The sequence below is a fragment of the Vitis riparia genome, chromosome 8 (genome assembly GCF_004353265.1).
Source record: "Vitis riparia cultivar Riparia Gloire de Montpellier isolate 1030 chromosome 8, EGFV_Vit.rip_1.0, whole genome shotgun sequence".
Taxonomy (NCBI): Eukaryota; Viridiplantae; Streptophyta; class Magnoliopsida; order Vitales; family Vitaceae; genus Vitis; species Vitis riparia.
This window is the reverse complement of record NC_048438.1, coordinates 16764845-16783488: the sequence shown is the minus strand read 5'-3', so window position 1 is coordinate 16783488 and position 18644 is coordinate 16764845. Positions and strand designations below refer to the sequence as shown.

The 18644-nt window shown below is 30.4% G+C and overlaps 1 protein-coding gene and 1 pseudogene across 1 annotated transcript; both read left to right on the top strand.

Annotated features, from left to right (window-relative positions):
* The first annotated feature begins 2071 nt into the window (after positions 1–2071).
* LOC117920988 lies at positions 2072–3743 on the top strand (annotated as a pseudogene).
* Positions 3744–15277: 11534 nt separating this feature from the next.
* On the top strand, positions 15278–16660 carry LOC117921176 (probable aspartyl protease At4g16563). The gene has a single exon (XM_034838988.1). The coding sequence runs from the start codon at positions 15278–15280 to the stop codon at positions 16658–16660; it is 1383 nt and encodes a 460-aa protein (XP_034694879.1).
* The last annotated feature ends 1984 nt before the right edge of the window (positions 16661–18644 follow it).

Sequence of the window (18644 nt, the reverse complement as noted above, 5' to 3'; positions counted from 1 at the left end):
GGGAGTTTACGCAGCAAGCTAGAGTCACCTTGAAAATGTGAATCTCAATAATGGACTACACCTAGAGGGAATGAATAAGTGTTGTAGAACAATTTAAAAATTATCCTAACAAAGATTACCTAATCTTAGACTTTCACAATGAAGAAACTTTTCTTCCAACAACTATTTAAAATTACTTCTACAAGCAAGAATGTATGCAGTAACACTCTCCCAACAATTTATAAATACAATACACATGCAAATACTTCAACAATCCTCAAAAATAAATCAAAAGAACAATTATCTCCTCAACTCATATCAATTTACTTCATGATATTATTAACTAAAATGAGCAAAAAAATTATTAAGGATATTTCATGGATCATCACACTTATATCACCTCATATTTCTTCCATTCAACATGTTTGTCCAAACAATCAATGATATCAAAAACAGAAATTAAATCCAAGTGTAGAGTGAGAGAAAGAGACAATTAACACAGGATTTTAACGTGGAAATTCTTTGAAGATATCAAAAACCACGGGCCTACCACCAATTGAAACACTCCACTATGAAGAATAAAAACCGAGTACAAGGTTTTACCTAGCTCAAGTCAACCAATCCTTCCCGAACTACTTGACTAGTACCTTTACTTTCAGCTTCTCATCTTCATCTTTCGAAGCACACTTGGAGTCCGCACCAAGCTCAATCTCGGTCTCTTCTTGAATCCACACAAGAAGAAAATGGGTTTTTGTACAAACCCAAATAGAAATAGAGATTGAAATATGAATGAAAAAATGAATCAACCCATTTATTGCTCAAGAAAATCCATTAAAAACTAGTTTGGAAAACATTAAGAAAAGTGGATTTTCTTTGCAATCAAAAACCCCAAATTAGGAAAAGAGATGAGAAAATGAAGAACACTTGGAGCGGCTGCAACTCTCCCCACGTTTTCTACAGTCTCTCTCAATAAAAAAAAAAAGAAGAGAATATTGCTTTTAAAAGTGTAAAAAAAAGCTTTTAATTTAATGGCTGAGATTTGATCTTAAAACAAGTTAGTTGGATCGATCTGCCCCTACACCTGAATCGATCCAGAAACAGGGGTATAAAATTCTTGTACCAAAAACCATTTATCCTAACTTTCTAACACATTTAAAAATTAAAAACAGGGTTGATTCACATTCAAACACCAATCACTCGACTACATACCTCGATCTCTTAGTAAAGTATTAATCTTCTAAGTCAAGTAATCCAAAGAGGGATTGATAAATCGAATTAGGAGACACTTAAAAATTTTATCCGAAATTATGAACCTAGCTAAACACACACTAAACTACATTATTTACAGCTGCAATCCCACACACAACTCGTGATATTTAAAAAGATTGAAGAAAGAAAAGTAACAAAACGAAAAAGACAAACATCTCATTGATGATTGCAATTCCCACTAGCTGGATCCCGTCCTTTATGTTTTTGTTTGTAAGTGTGGCTGTCTCCGCAAGGAAGAGGCAATAATATCTTTGTTCAATCAAATCCATTTCTTATTGCCCCTAGATTCTCTCCGATCAAAGGATATTTGAGATCACAAGGGAAAAGGTAGAGTTCGGATATTAAACCCAAGCATGTAAGCGCTGGAAAAATAGAACTAGGACAAGCTCATGACAATTAAAGAAAAAAAAGACAAAAAGAGGATTGAAGGGAGAAACCAAAATCAGAATTGAAGACTTATCCGACCTCCTTAATGCACTTCCTAAATTTCAGAGGTGGGCGTGGGCCCAGTGGGGCCTATTAGCTTCTGGTGCTTTCTTGCCCAATAATTTTAGATATAATATGTTTTTATTTTTTTTTAGTAAGGGATCCAGAACATTACAACTGATGCACTCTTCCAATACGAAGTGCTGTTGCTCCATTGTTTTCTTATCCATTTGTTTGGCTTTTTGCATAATTATAATTTTTTTTTTCCAAAAAAAAAAGGGTCCTATAAAAAATAATCTCAAAAACAACATTAAACTCATATTTTTCTAAAAATAAGTTCAATTTCAAAAACAACATTAAACCACGCATGTCATTGTCTATATAAAGGACTTTCTCTACCACTTTCACTGGTGTGCGCTTCTTAAGCTACACAGCCATGGCTTCTTCTACTCCTTTGCTTTTCTCTGTCTTTACTCTATTATCTCCCCTTCTCTTGGCATCTTCCTCCAAAGATAACACACCTGCCACCATTACCATCCCTCTAACATCAACATTTACAAAAAACCCATCTACCGAACCCTTGCTGTTTCTCCAACACCTTGCCAACGCATCCTTGTCCAGAGCCCATCATTTGAAACATGGTAAGACCAGTCCGCTCAGACAAATCTCTCTTTTTCCTCATAGTTATGGAGGTCACAGCATCTCTCTCAGCTTCGGCACTCCTCCACAAAAACTCTCCTTCATAGTGGACACAGGAAGTCATGTAGTATGGGCCCCGTGTACAACTCGCTATAAATGCACCAACTGTTCCTTTTCAGATGCCGACCCTAAAAAGGTCCCAATCTTCAATCCCGAACTTTCGTCGTCTGATAAGATCTTCGGGTGCAGAGATCCCAAATGTGTAAGCATTTTTTCCCCAGATGTTCACCTTGGGTGCCCCCGCTGCAACGGCAATTCCAAAAATTGCTCACACGACTTGCCCACAATACAGTCTTCCGTATGCCATAGGAGAATCGTCTGGATATTTTCTATTAGAAAACCTCAACTTTCCCGGGCAAACAATTCATAATTTTCTTGTTGGGTGTACAACATCTTCTGTTGGTGAAGTTACTTCTGCCGCACTTGCGGGGTTCGGTCGCACAATGTTCTCGTTGCCGATGCAGATGGGTGTGAAGAAGTTTGCTTACTGTCTCAATTCTCACGACTATGATGACACCCGGAACAGCAGCAAGTTGATTTTGGATTACAGTGACAGCGAAACCAAAGGACTTTCCTACGCTCCCTTTCTCAAGAACCCTCCTGACTCCCCGTTTTACTACTACTTGGGTGTCGAAGATATCACGATCGGCAACAAGTTCCTCGGGATTCCAAGTAAGTATCTGGCTCCAGGATCTGACGGCAGTCGTGGTGTCGTGATAGATTCAGGTTTCTGGGTCGGATATATGTCAGGACCAGTTTTTAAGCTAGCGACAAATGAGTTGAAAAGGCAGATGTCTAAGTATAGGAGATCTCTTGAGGCAGAAACCCAGCACGGTGTCACACCATGTTATAATTTTACAGGCCACAAATCCATAAAAATCCCCGACTTAATTTACCACTTTACAGGTGGCGCAACTATGGTGGTGCCAGGAAAGAATTATTTTGGGGTTGAACCTGAGATAAGCTTGGCTTGTTTCTTCATCATTACTGATGGCAGCAACACTTGGATGCCACTCCGGACGCGTCTATTATTCTTGGGAATTCTCAGCATGTGGATTATTATGTGGAGTTTGACCTCAAAAATGAGCGGCTTGGCTTCCGACAACAAAATTGCTAGTCTTGTACATCCATGCATGCCACTGGCTGTAGATGTGTGCCGACTAGAAATAGTTAATAATGGCAACCTAGGAGAATCTTGTATGCTTAAGTAATGTACGAGTGTGACGGCAGTTGGGAGAATACCGCCTACCCTTTTATTACGTGCTCGCTTGTATTATTGGACCACTGGAAAGGTTTTGTGTTTACAGTCTCTAGTTTGAATAAAAGAAGCTTGTTAAATATAAATTTAGTCGCTTTTGACGGCTTTTTTATTTTTATAATTGAAAGTTTTTAAATCATGTTTATGGCATCTTTAATCTTTTACTTTTTACCGTGGAAGTTCTATTAGCAAAAATTTGAAAATAAAGGTTTTTTTTTTTTAATTTATTCTCAGAATTTTTAAACAGGTTTTAAAATGGGGAATTATATTCATAAGTCACACATGTCAAATTCATGTGGACTAAACCAATAAAATTAGTGTCTCGTATATAAATATTGAAAAATTATTGCAAATCATAGAAATATTATTGATAAATCATTAAAAAAAATCTACTTATTATATTATTAATTAGCAAAAACGTTTTTATTTTTTCTTTTCTTTTAAAAAAATAAAAATTATAATTATAATTATCAAATATATCTAATATCAATAATTAAACAAGTCTACTTCGGTTTATCCTATTTACATAACTATAAATTTTACACTCAAGTGCCACTTACACTTCCTCTTTGATGCCATATAATAGTTGTTATTAATGCAATATGCATTAATAGAAAAATGGAATATTTGAGATGCTTAGAAAGTATAATGTTTTTTATCTATAATAATATTTTTTTTCTTTTTTTAATTCATTGATGTTATGTAACGAATTTCCACGTTGATATTTTCAGAATTGGAAGCTATAATTGTACCCATTTATTTGTAATTAAGGAGATATTGAGTGTTTATTGTTAGGGATAGCAATGAGACAAATTTTTTTGAATACATGTTCATAATAAGATGAGTTTAAAATATAAATAAACAAATTATAAGCATGTTTGGAATTTTTTTTGAAAACCCGATACGGTTTGAATTACCTTGTCTTCTCCCGTACCATCTCCATTATATATAAATTTAATTTAATTTAATTTTCATTTTCCTATTTTTAATATATAATAATAATAATAATAAAATATTTTTCAATAATTTAAGCTATAAAAATTATAATATTTAATTATTTATAAAATATTTTGATTTTAATGTAATTTAAAAAATTTAAACATAATTTTAAAAAATAAATTATTTTTTTTTAAAAAAAAGGTTGAATATAGTGGAGTGAAGCGAGTTTGGGAAATTTGCATACCCACCCTAACCCATCTTTCCCCACCTCATTTAATTTTTTTAATAGGATAAGAATGAAAATTGTTTTGAATAAATGTCACGATGGCCGGTCTCAAACTTGCCTCATTCAGAAAGATCCATAGTATGTGCACTATTGTTATATAAAGATGGTGGTTTGCCATGTGTCTTAATTTTACTGGTAATTTAATAATAGAAAGATTCCTTATGGACAAATTTCCGTGGAGTATGGTTGTTTCGGTTAAATTTGAGAAAAAGTATGAGCAAAAGAAAATAGAGAAATGTTAGTAGAAAAAAGTGAAAAAAGTTTAGAATTAATAAGTTATTTTTATATGTTTTTTCAAATTTATTTTACTTATTTCTCTCTATTATTTAAAGATTAAATAATTTAAATATATATAAATATTTGGTAAATTTTAATTATATTTGATTTTATTTTATATTTTTTGGAGTATAATTAAAAATGAGAAAACCATGTTTTTTAATACTTTTTTTTCTTTTCTTACTATTTTTCAAAAACTAAACATAACTTTCATGTTGAATACAACATAAGCCTCCCTATTGTCAATCAACACAAATCCTATGGTATTTGTGAAAAGGATTCCACACATGACTACAAGATCAAGGTGGCAATTAAGATTTGACTTATATGCATTTACAATTAATTGTGTATAAATGAAATCTTTTCATTTTCATTCTACAAAAAATAAATTAAAATAAACTTTAACTTGTATAAAATAAGTATGGGAAAGATTGGAGTTTAAAAAAAAAATATTTTTAAACACATTAAAATTAAGCACAAAAATAAAAAGATAAGGTTATAGAAAGCAAACTCAGATTTATTGTGGTTAAACATTTTCTTACCTATATTCACTCTCTTCGAACTCCTAATCGAATGAGGGTTTCACTTATACTTAAAGTTTCAGCCAAGCTTCTAATCACTTTTTACTCTTGGATTTCGACTCCAATGAGCTCTTACACAACCTCTTCAAGTTTCTACTCACTTGAAGGTTTTAATACTTAATTAACAAGTTTGAATCTCTCAACCTAACTCAACAATTACTCAAATACAACTCAAGGGTAGGATGAATCACAAAGGTGCATTAAAAAAATATGGAAATGGAGATTTAATGCACCAAGAAAAGAATTAGAGCTTTTATGACAAGAACAAGTAAGTAAACATATAAATACAGATGTTATCTTACTCATAAATGAAGTGGAACTCCCAATTTATAGGTTTCTAACCTCAGGAGCCAAAAAGCAACCTTGACCTGTTGAACTAGGGGTTGACCGATTCACTAGTCGTTGAAGCATTAAATGTTTGACAGGTGATTGTTACCCTTGATCAAACCTCGATCGAGAAGACATATCCTTTGACCGGGAAAGAATGGTTACTGGAAGAGATAAAATGTTTTTTGCATCTCTCGACTGAACCTCGATCAGGAATGAGTAATCGATCGACTGGTACTCTAGCCAATTGAGCTTATTGGTCAGCGCCTCGACCGGTTCACTATTTTTAGCCTGAAAACCTATATTTTTTTTTGTCTTTTTTCTTCTACCACTTAGGCAAGGTTTTTAGATAAAATAATATGTCGATTTTGAAATGTTTTGCCTAAGGTTCATTTGATAGAATAAGGATTTTGATGGAAATGTAAATTTAATGCATAAACTGAGTTTTCAAATATATATAAAATGATATGAAAATCCTAAGTACACTCATGCATTCATCGTATATAGTTTCCTATAATTAAAAGGTCTTTCAAAAGTCTTGATCTTGCATTCATTAGGTCTTTTGATGAATTTTCAAATTAACACATGAAATTCTTTATAATTCAAATCAATTAATAACTTAACTATGGTTTGTTATCATCAAAACACGATTAGGAGAACCGTTGGGCTAACAATAAGCTTCAATATATATATATATTATTTTCTCCTTTTATATCTTTAAAAATTTTGCCTTACTATACTAGCATGCATTTATTTTATCCAAAATTGGATTTGAGAATAAAAAATTGTGTAATGGGAGGTCTTGGAAGATATAATCTTGTTGGGAAAAATATATAAATAATAATTGTTCTGAACATGGAACAATATATAACAGTAAATTTTTTTTTTTTTTGTGTGTGATTAAATACACATGTGATAATTATAAAATATTCAAGAGATAAATCGGATAAAATAAAAAGATAAAACAAAAAAATCAAGACATTAAATTTAAAAAATAAAAATAAAATCATGACACTTAATCCGGTTAAAATCTTTCACTATGAAAAATAATGATGATAACCCACGGCTCACATCACTATCCAGACTTGTTCTCGCTTCTCTTTTTCTTTTTCAAATAATCCTCACCTCACATCACTTTCCACACTCGTTTTCTCTCCCCTCTTTTTCTTTTTCTTAGGTTTCCACGTTTGTACCTGTGAAATAGCCCACATCACTTTTTTCATCCTATGTATATAGTTTTTTATTTACTTTTTAAATTCAATGAAGTGGGCCCCATTTCCACGTGGAGGGATGCTACTCAACAAATTCAATTATATGCTTCAACAAGCTACTACGACTACATTAAGTGAAACACGTGAAAAAATAATTAATTATGATGTCCGATTCTTCGGAGACAAAAGCCTTTCTTTTCTCGAATTAATTAAAAAATGACCATGCTAAAGTTAAAGTTTGCCAAATATCTCATCCTCACAGGATTTTTCTCAATAGTACGATAATTAAAAAAGTTATGCTTAAATTACTATAGTAGAAGAAATTATTATAAATATACGATAGTTTTTACCACCTAGGAAAGAGGATTTGCCACTTAGGAGAGAGGAGAGAGGTTCAACGGATAATTTTTTTTTTAAACAAAGGGTAATCGTCTTTTCAAAAGACGAGTTCCATGAAAAAAAAAATAGTATTTAAAAAAATTCTCCATTTACAAGGAAACTCGTCTCTTGAAGAGACAAGTTCCATGAAATAAAAAATAAAAAAATAAAAAATAAAATTCCTCAAGGTATATATTTTAAAAAAAATTCCTTAAAAAAAAAAAATTCCACAAGGGAAATTCAAGAGACGAGTTTCCCATGGGAAATATTTTATTTTTTTTAAATATTTTTTTTAAAAAAAATCCCAAATTAAAAAAAAAAAAAAAAACAATTCCACAAGGGGAACTCGTCTCTAGACGAGTTTCCCATGGGAAAATTTTTTTTAAAAAAAATTCCTAAATTAAAAAAAAAAAAAAAAATTCCACAAGGGGAACTCGTCTCTTGAAGAGACGAGTTCCCCATGGGAAATTTATTTTTATTTTTTAAAAAAAAAATTCCCAAAATAAAAAATAAAAAAAAAAAAAAAAAAAAAAAACCAATTCCACAAGGGGAACTCGTCTCTTGAAGAGACGAGTTCCCCATGGGAAAATTTTTTTTTTCTTTTAAATATATTTTTTTTAAAATTCCTAAAGTAAAAAAAAAAAAAAAAAAAAACAATTCCACAATGGGAAATTTTTTTTTTTAAAATATTTTTTTTTTAAAAAAATTCCCAAATTAAAAAAAAAAAAAAAACAATTCCGCAAGGGAACTCGTCTCTTCAATAGACGAGTTCCTATGGAAAAAAATATATATATTTTTAAAAAAGTTCCCAAATTAAAAAAAAAAAAAAAAAAATTCCTCAAGGGAATTCGTCTCTTCAATAGACGAGTTCCCATGGAAAAAAATATATTTTTTTTTAAAAAAATTCCCAAATTATTATTTAAAAAAAAAAAAAAAAAACCAATTCATTAAGGGAACTCGTCTTTTTTTTAAAAAAAAAAGTTCCCAATATATATATATATATATATATATATATATATATATATTTTTTTTTTTAAATTCCCAAATTATTATTTTTTAAAAAAAAACAATTCCTCAAGGGAACTCGTCTCTTGAAGAGATGAGTTCCCATAAAAAAAATATATTTATTTTTTAAAAAAAAATCCCAAATTATAAAATAAAAATAAAAAATTCGAAAGGGAAAATAGTCTCTTTAAAAAAAAGTAATATTTTTAATATATTTTTTAAAAAAATCCCAAAAAAAAAAAAAAATATTGTAAAAGGGAAATCCTCTCTTCATTAAAAAAAATCCCAAATTATAAAAAGAAAAAAAAATCCAAAAGGGAAATCGTCTCTTCATAGATAAGCCGTTTGCTATGAACAATACCGTTTGCTATTTTGAAAATACCGTTTGCTATTTTGAACAACACTGTTTACTATCATAGGTAAGCCGTTTGCTATCATAGCTAGCCCGTTCCCTTGAAGAATTTTTTTTTTTTTTTTTTTTTTTTTTTTTTTTAATTTGGGTATTTTTTTAAAAAAAAAATTTTAAAAATAAAATAAAATTTTCCCATGGGAACTCGTCTTTTCCCTTGTGGAATTGTTTTTTTTTTTTTTTTTTTTTTTTTTTTTTTTTAATTTGGGAATTTTTTTATAAAAAAAAATATTAAAAAAAAAAAATTTTCCCCTGGGAACTCGTCTCTTCCCTTGAAGAATTGTTTTTTTTTTTTTTTTTTTTAATTTGGGAACTTTTTTATAAAAAAAAAAAAAAAAATTTAAATTTTTTTTTTCCCATGGGAACTCGTCTCTTGAAGAGACGAGTTCCCTTGTGGAATTGTGTGTTTTTTTTTTTTTTTAATTTAATTTGGGAATTTTTTTAAAAAATATATATATATTTTTTTAAAAAAATATATATTTTTTTTTTTTCCCATGAGAACTCGTGGAATTGTTGTTTTTTTTTAAATAATAATTTGGGATTTTTTTAAAAAAAATATATTTTTTTTCAAGGAACTCGTCTCTTCAAGAGACGAGTTCCCTTGTAAATGAGGAATTTTTTTAAATACTAATTTTTTTTTTCATGGAACTCGTCTTTTGAAAAGACGATTTCCCTTTGACTTTTGAAATTTGAAAAGATGATTTTGGTTTAAAAAAAAATATATCCGCTGAACCTCTCTCTTCTTTCCTCTCTCCTAAGTGGCAAATCCTCTTTCCTAGGTGGCAAAAACTACCGTATATTTATAATAATTTCTTCTATTACAGTAATTTAAGCATAACTTTTTTAAATTACTGTACTATTGAGAAAAATCCCATCCTCACAAATCGAGCTTGGGTCTCGTGCTCTTTTTTTATATTTGTTGTGTGGTTTAAATTAGAGACGGGCAATGTTGGCTTTCTATATAACTCTACGCATAAAAGCTTTTGGATAATTGTTTGAATATGAATGTGGTTATTTGAGCTTTGAAGCAGAGATTAAGGTCTGGGATAGGATAAAATAAAGATGTGTATACCTTATTATATCATATTTCATTGGATTTGATATAAATATCCTCAAATTTTCGATAAGATATGATATTATGAGATTTAAAAACACTTAAAATAAAAAATAAATTTGAATTTATGATAATGATATATTTTTTATTTAGTTCCAAGTGAGAGAAAATACTTATAGAATATAATATGAAAAGAAAAAAATTATGATAGATGGAGTGTTAAACTTATTTATTTACTGTATTAGAATTATTATCTTTTTTTAAGGGTAGAGTAAATTAGTTTTTTTTTTTTCTTTGATGCAAACCTATTTAAACTCTATTTGTATTATCTGATGCAGGCACCAACACTTTGGAAATCACTCTGGCATCGTCTATTATTCTGGGCAATTCTCAGCATGTGGATTATTACGTGGAGTATGACCTCAAAAATGAGCGTCTTGGTTTCCAACAACAAACTTGCTAGTCGATGGCGTCACCGCCACTGGCTGGTAAATGTGCGATGACCAGAAATAGTTAATAATAGAAACCCTGGATAGGGATGGCAACGGGGCGGGTTTTTTCGGGTACCCGCCCCGCCCCGCCCTTAATGGGACGGGGTTAAAATTTATTAAACGGGTTTGAGATTTTTTTTAAAACCCGGGGCGGGTTCGGGGTGGGTTCGGGTATTGCCCCATCCCGCCCCGTCCCGCGCCCAAGTTGGAATTTATGGCCATACACAGCATCAACATATGCCTGCAAGAATAATTGGCTAGTCACACCATCAACCAGACAATCCATAATGAAGAACTGAACACAAAAAGTATCATACCAGTTGTCTTGCCGGATGAGATATACTTGGAGAAGGTGGAACATCGTCCAGATCCGGATATGTGATATCCGGCTGAGGTGGAATGTCAGCCGGATATAATGGCGGCTGCGAGACACTCCGTCCCGCCCCGTTTACATATAAAATTAATTTTAAAATTAAATTTAATTTAATTTTAAAATTAAATTAATTTAATTTAATTTTAAAATTAATTTAATTTAAAATTTAATTTTAATATTTTTAATATATAGATAATAATAAATTTTTTTAATAAAATAAGTTATAAAAAATATAATAATTTTATTATTTATAAAATATATTTATTTTAATGTAATTAAAATTTTTTAAAGTAAAAAAAAAAAAAAAAAAAAAAAAAAAGCTAAACGGGGTGGGTATGGGAAATTCCCATACCCGCCCCGCCCCGTTTATTTTTTTAAATGGGACGGGGATGGGAATTGGTTTTGCTAAACGGGGCGGGGTTGGGATAGGGACGACCCGTCCCGAACCCGCCCCGTTGCCATTCCTAACCCTGGAGGACAGTGTATAGTTAAGTAATGTATGAGTATGATGGCAGTTGGGAGAATACCGCATACCCTTAATTACACGCATGCTTGTATGCAATCAGCATTACTAGAAAAATGGAAAATTTTGATATGTTTAGAAAATATAATTTTTTATTTATTTATAATTTTATTATATTTTTTACTTTCTTATTCATTTACGTCAAGGAATTTCCAATGCTATGCTTTTAGAATTGGAAGCCACATTTTGAAAGGAGATATTTAGCCCATATTTGGTAACTGTTTTCTAAAACACAATTTAAGAATAGTATTATCTAATATTTATGGAACTGAAATATTATTAACATGTTTTTTATGTTGTTAACGTTACTATAATAAATAAATTCAATTATATAAATAAATAAATAAATAATTTACAAAAATAGTATTTAAAAGAAGTTGATAACTTAGATGTGTGGTAAAATTGTATACTTATCACTTGATAACTTGAGTTGATTTTAAGTTATTAACTTAAAATTTATTATTTAATTTTTATTTTAAGTATCAAAGTTGTTTAATAAAATTAATTTATAATTTATTTTAAATCATCAAATTAACATATTTATCCTTATAAATTATAATTGTGATAAAGGAGATTGAGTAACAATAGAGGTCGTGGAGTAGTAAAATAAATCATAAAAGTAATTAGGGTAAATAGAGATGAAAAGATAAAATAAATATATGAATTTAATAATAAATTAATTATTTTTACTTGTTTTTTACTTTAAGTCATATATATCATTAATCATATTATCAAACATACTTAATTTACTGAATGACTTAAATTAAATTATTAAATTGATTTATCAAAAACTCGTTTATTATCTTAATAAAAGTTTATAGGATATTTAATAATCTTAAAATCAATTATCGAAGTTTGTGAGCTAGCCAGATCTATGATAGCATTTTGTCTAACCAAGGTTCATTCGTTTTGAGTGTAAGGTCTAATCTAATGGTGGAGTGACCGTAAAATCAAAATTATTTTTATTAATATTTCTTAGTACTTTTGTTATTTAATGCAATCCTAGTAAGCCACAGGTTGTGATGGGAAATAGGCTCGTTATTCTTACTAATTTTAAATCTTTTAATTTTTTTTATATACAAAATGAAATCTTGGTGCCAAAAAGTGTAGACTGCCTCCGGATTTTCTACTTCAATCAACTTTCATGATCAATCCTCATTTACGAGGTGACCAAATCAGAATATTCTCTTCCTCCACTTCTCTATAGTCTTATAAATTATAACAAACCATTTTTGGTGTAGATGAACACATGTCGTCCCATGTTTGCATTGGTGGTGGCGTACATGAGGCGACCAAATTATAGGAACGTTTAAATAGGAACAAATTTATTTGATATTTTAGGTTTGAGCCGCAATTATGAAAATATAGATTTCTTCTTTCAAAAAATGTAACATAAATTAATAAAAATGAGAAATAAATGAAGATTTTAAGTCTAAAAAAATATTTGTTCAAAGTAATTAAAAAATGAAATCAATGTACAAATTGAGATTCAATTTTCCATTATTCATTGTATAATATTATAATTAAGTGCAATAAAACTATGAAGAGGATCTTGTAGTGAAATGATTATATTTGAATTATGAAGGATTAACTTTCTTGAAAATAAAACTTGAATACAAAAATAAAATTGAATCAAATAATTTGTTGTAAATAAGTTAAAACTTTGTTTGCAAATAAATAAATTGAAATTATTAATTTGAAATTGTTTTTAATATAAATAAATTCTTTTTGAAAATTTTTAAAAATGTTATAACATTTAAAATAATCAAATAATTTTTTAATCAATTTAATAAATCACTTTATGCATTTCCTTTGTTATTTATTGTGTATTCTTATAATATGCTTTTGTCATTGACATGTATATATTTGTGATATTTTTTTTTTGTATTTATTATTAATTAATTATCACAATTCTCCTAACTTGCTTACTAGTGAGCTTTTTAGGCTTTAAAGGGATATCACCTCATGATACTTTCTCAATAAGGAACTCGACTCCTAGATTTGGATTTGGTTTTTCACAAATATGTCTTTCCTTAAAAAATGAGTTATGATATGGTTTTTTTCTTATTTTGTTTCCTTTTAAAAATAAACAAAATAGGTATCGAATGTGATTTAAAAAATATATATATTTTTTTTTACAATAAAAAAAAAGTCTTATCATCAAGTGAAAATACACAAGAAAAATATAAGTCCACACAATCAGATAATTATTTTCTATTATCTATTCTTAAAAATAAAAAATATAATATTTCTAAATAACATTTTTTTAGTTATTATCACTTGTTTTTTAAGGTTCTTTTAAAGAATAATTATACTAACATAAAGAATGATTAAAAATAAAATATTAGATATAAAAATTATTTTTAAAAACATATTAAAAAAATTTCAAGTTTTTAAGTTGATATTTATTTTATAAAATATTAAAGAACAATTTTAAAAAAAATATTTTAAAAACTGTTTTTCATAACTATTTTTAAAAAACATTCCCCTAATTTTCCCACCGCTAAGAACCTTTTCTCAATGCATCCTCTTTGAAAAAAAATATCAACCGCCAAAAGTCTCATACTTGATTATTTTACAAGACGAGCTACGCATATCTCATGAGTGTAAGTTATTGCCATATGAGACTTGATGTCAATGTGCTGAGGTGCTAACATAATCCAATTAACTTTCTTTTTTATTAAAAACACTACATATATATATTTTTTTTTTGTAAGGTTAGAGGGGAGTTTACGCAGCAGGCTAGAGTCTCCTCACAAAGAAAACATAGATAGATACAAAACGAGCAGTAAACTACATTATTTGCAGCTGCAGTCCCACACACACACAATACATGGTATTTAAAAAGATTGAAGAGAGAAACATAACAAAAGGAAGAAGACAAACATCTCATCGATGATTTCAATTCCTACTAGCCGGATCCCCGTCCTATATGTTTTTGTTTCTCTAGTGTGTTTGTCTCCGCAAGGAAGAGGCAATAAAGTCTTTGGTCAATCAAATCCATTTCATATTGACCCTAGACTCTTTCCGGTCAAAGGATATTTGATATCACAAGGGGAAGGTGGAGTCCGGATAGATCGAACTAGGACAAGTTCATAACAATTAAAAATAAAAGAAGGAAGGATTGAAGGGAGAAACCAAAATGAGAATTGAAGACTAATCCGCCCTCCTTAATCCACTCAATAAACTTGGCCCAGTGGGGCCTGTTAGCTTCTGCTGCTTTCTTGACCAACAAATTTAGAAATAATATGTTCTTATTTTTTTTAGTATGGTATGGAGAACATTACAACTGATGCACTCTTCCAATACGAAGTGGTGTTGCTCCATTGTTTTATTATCCATTTGTTTGGCTTTTTGCATAATTATAATACTTTCTTTGGAAAAAAAAATGTCCTATAAAAAAATAATCTCAAAAATAACATTAAACTCATCTTCTTGAAAAAATAAATTCAATTTTAAAACTTCCAATGTAAAAAACAATTTATTCCTTTAAAAATATGGAGTTCAGTATTGAAAGTAAATTCCAGGGTTTAGTATGAAAGTAAGATGAGTAGGACAGGATAACGTTCAAAGTCACAAGAATTTTTTTTTATATATTTTGTATCTATTTTACAAACAATCTTTTTAATAAAGTTTTTATAAGACAAATCCCCATTTGTTTCCCTGCGCTTGGAATTTCCCACAAAAAATTGACAATGGATTTTAAAATTACTGCATATAAACCATGCACGCATGTCATTGTCTATATAAACGACTTTCTCTACCACTTTCACTGGTGTGCACTTCTGAAGCCATGGCTTCTTCTACTTCTTTGCTTTTCTCTGTCTTAACTCTCTTCTCTCTCCTTCTCTTGGCATCTTCCTCCAAAGATAACACGCCTGCCACCATTACCATCCCTCTAACATCAACATTTACAAACAACCCATCTACCAAACCCTTGCGGTTTCACCAACACCTTGCCACTGCATCCTTGTCCAGAGCCCATCATTTGAAACATGGTAAGACCAGCCCTCTCACACAAATCTCTCTTTCTCCTCATAGTTATGGAGGTCATAGCATCCCTCTCAGCTTCGGCACTCCTCCACAAAAACTCTCCTTCCTGGTGGACACAGGAAGTCATGTAGTATGGGCCCCGTGTACAACTCACTATACATGCACTAACTGTTCTTTTTCAGATGCCGAACCCAAAAAGGTCCCAATCTTCAATCCCAAGCTTTCGTCATCTTCTAAGATCTTGGGGTGCAGAAATCCCAAATGTGTCGACACTTCTTCCCCAGATGTTCACCTTGGGTGCCCCCGCTGCAATGGCAATTCCAAAAATTGCTCGCACGCTTGCCCACCCTACAGTCTTCAGTATGGCACAGGAGCATCATCTGGAGATTTTCTTTTAGAAAACCTCAACTTTCCCGGGAAGACAATTCACGAATTTCTTGTTGGGTGTACAACATCCGCTGTTGGTGAAGTTACTTCTGCCGCACTTGCGGGGTTCGGTCGCTCACTGTTCTCATTACCGATGCAGATGGGTGTGAAGAAGTTTGCTTACTGTCTCAATTCTCACGACTATGATGACACCCGGAACAGCAGCAAGTTGATTTTGGACTACAGTGACGGCGAAACCAAAGGACTTTCCTACGCTCCCTTTCTCAAGAACCCTCCTGACTTCCCGATTTACTATTACTTGGGTGTCAAAGATATCAAGATCGGGAACAAGCTCCTCAGGATTCCAAGCAAGTATCTGGCTCCAGGATCTGACGGCCGAGGTGGTCTCATGATAGATTCTGGTTTCGCGTACGGATACATGACAGGACCGGTTTTTAAGAAAGTGACAAATGAGTTGAAAAAGCAGATGTCCAAGTATAGGAGATCTCTTGAGGCAGAAGCCGAGATCGGTGTCACACCTTGTTATAATTTTACAGGCCACAAATCCATAAAAATCCCCGACTTAATTTACCAATTTAGAGGTGGCGCAACAATGGTGGTGCCAGGAAAGAATTATTTTGTGCTTATTCCTGAGATAAGCTTGGCTTGTTTCCCCCTCACCACTGATGCGGGCACCTACACTTTGGAATTCACTCCGGGACCGTCTATAATTCTGGGGAATTCTCAGCACGTGGATTATTATGTGGAGTTTGACCTCAAAAATGAGCGTCTTGGTTTCCGACAACAAACTTGCTAGTCTTGTACATTCATGCATGCCACTGGCTGTAGATGTGTGCCGGCCAGAAATGGTTAATAATAGCAACCTAGGACTAGGAGGACCGTGTATGGTTAAGTAATGTCCGAGTGTGACGGCAGCTGGGAGAATGCCGCCTAGCCTTTTATTACGTACATGCCTGTATTGTTGAACCACTGGAAAGGCTTTGTGTTTACAATCTCCAGTCTGAATAAAAGAAGCTTGTTAAATATAAATTTAGGCGCTTTTGACGGCTTTTTTTTTATTTTGATAATTGAAAGTTTTAAAATTCATGTTTATGACAAATTCTTCTTGTTACTATCGAAATTCTAATAGCAAAAATTTTAAAATAAAGGTTTTCATTTAAAAAAATAAAATAAAATTATTCTCCAGAATTTTTAAAATGGGAAATTATATTCATAAGTCACCGATGTCATATTCGTGTGGATTATTGAAAAATTATTGCAATATAGAAAGATTATTAAGAAATCATTAAAAAAAAATCTACTTATTATATAATTAATTAGCCAAAAAGCTTTTATTTTTCCTTTTAAAAAAATAAAAAATAGAATTATAATTATCAAATATGTCTAACATCTATAATTAAAAATTTATTTGTTCTACAAGTCTATTTCGGTTTATCCTATCGTTACATAACTATCCATTTTACATTCAAGTTCCACTTACACTTCATTTTGATGCCATGTGGTAGTTGTTACTAATCCAATATGCATTAATAGAAAAATGGAAAATTTGAGATGTTTAAAAAGTATAATGTTTTTTATTTATAATTAATTATATTTTTACTTTCTTAATTCATTGATGTCATATAACGAATTTCCACAATGATGCTTTTAAAATTGGAAGTCATAGTTGTACCAATTTATTAATTGTAATTGATAAGATATTTAGTGTTTATTGTCCGAATAACAATAGAGTGAGTTTTTTTAGTACCGGCTACGCCTCTCTTACCCTGTTCTTAATGGGACCGATTTGAAATTTAAATAAATGGGTTTAAAGTAGGTTTGAAATTTTTTTGAAAATCTGAGACAAATTCGAGGCAATATTACCTTATGCCAATCTTGATTGTATATAAAATTAATTTAATTTAAAATTTATTTTTTAATATATATATAATAAAAAAATATTTTTCAATAAAATAAGTTATAAAAAAATTATAGTGTTTTAATTATTTATAAAATATATTTATTTTAATGGAAAGAAAAATTAAAAAAAAAATGGGGTGTGCTGGGATGGGTATAGGAAATTTGCAAGCCCACCCCACCTCGACCTACGCCATTTAATTTTTTTAGCAAGACTATTATGAAAATTATTTTGAATAAGCAGGATAGGGTCGAGATAGGGGTAGCTCATCCCAAACCCATCTCATTTTCATCCCCACTTAATGTTTTATGAAGATCCATAGTATGTGGATCATTGTTGTACAAAGATGGTGTTCTTGCTATGCATCTTAATTTGACTTGTAATTTAATAACAGAAAGATTCTTTATGAACAAATTTCTTTCAATTATGGTTGTTTCCATAAAATTTGAGAAAAAAAAGTAGTAAGAAATAAAAAGTTTAGAAAAATAAAAACAACTTTAGACTTGATAAATTACTTTTATAGTTTTCTTCAAACTCATTTTAAGATTAAATACTTTTAAAATATATAAATATTTGATAAATTTTAATAATATTTTATTTTCTTTTATATTTTTTATAGTAAAATTAAATATGAAAAAATCATATTACTTAATACTTTTTTTTCTTTTCTTAATAGTTTTCAAGAACTAAACATAGCTTTTGTGTTGGGTGTAACAAAAACCTTCCAATTGTCAATCAATACAAATCCTGATATATTTGTGAAATGAATTCCACCTTGACTACCCGATTGAGGTGGCAACTAAGACGAGTTCTTTAGTTATCTACTTGGCTTATAGGCATATACAATTAATTATGTATAAATGAAATGTTTTCATTTTCATTT

Coding starts and splice junctions, on each gene's coding strand:
- LOC117921176 (XM_034838988.1), top strand. CDS start 15,278: ATGGCTTCTTCTACTTCTTTGCTTTTCTCTGTCTTAACTCTCTTCTCT.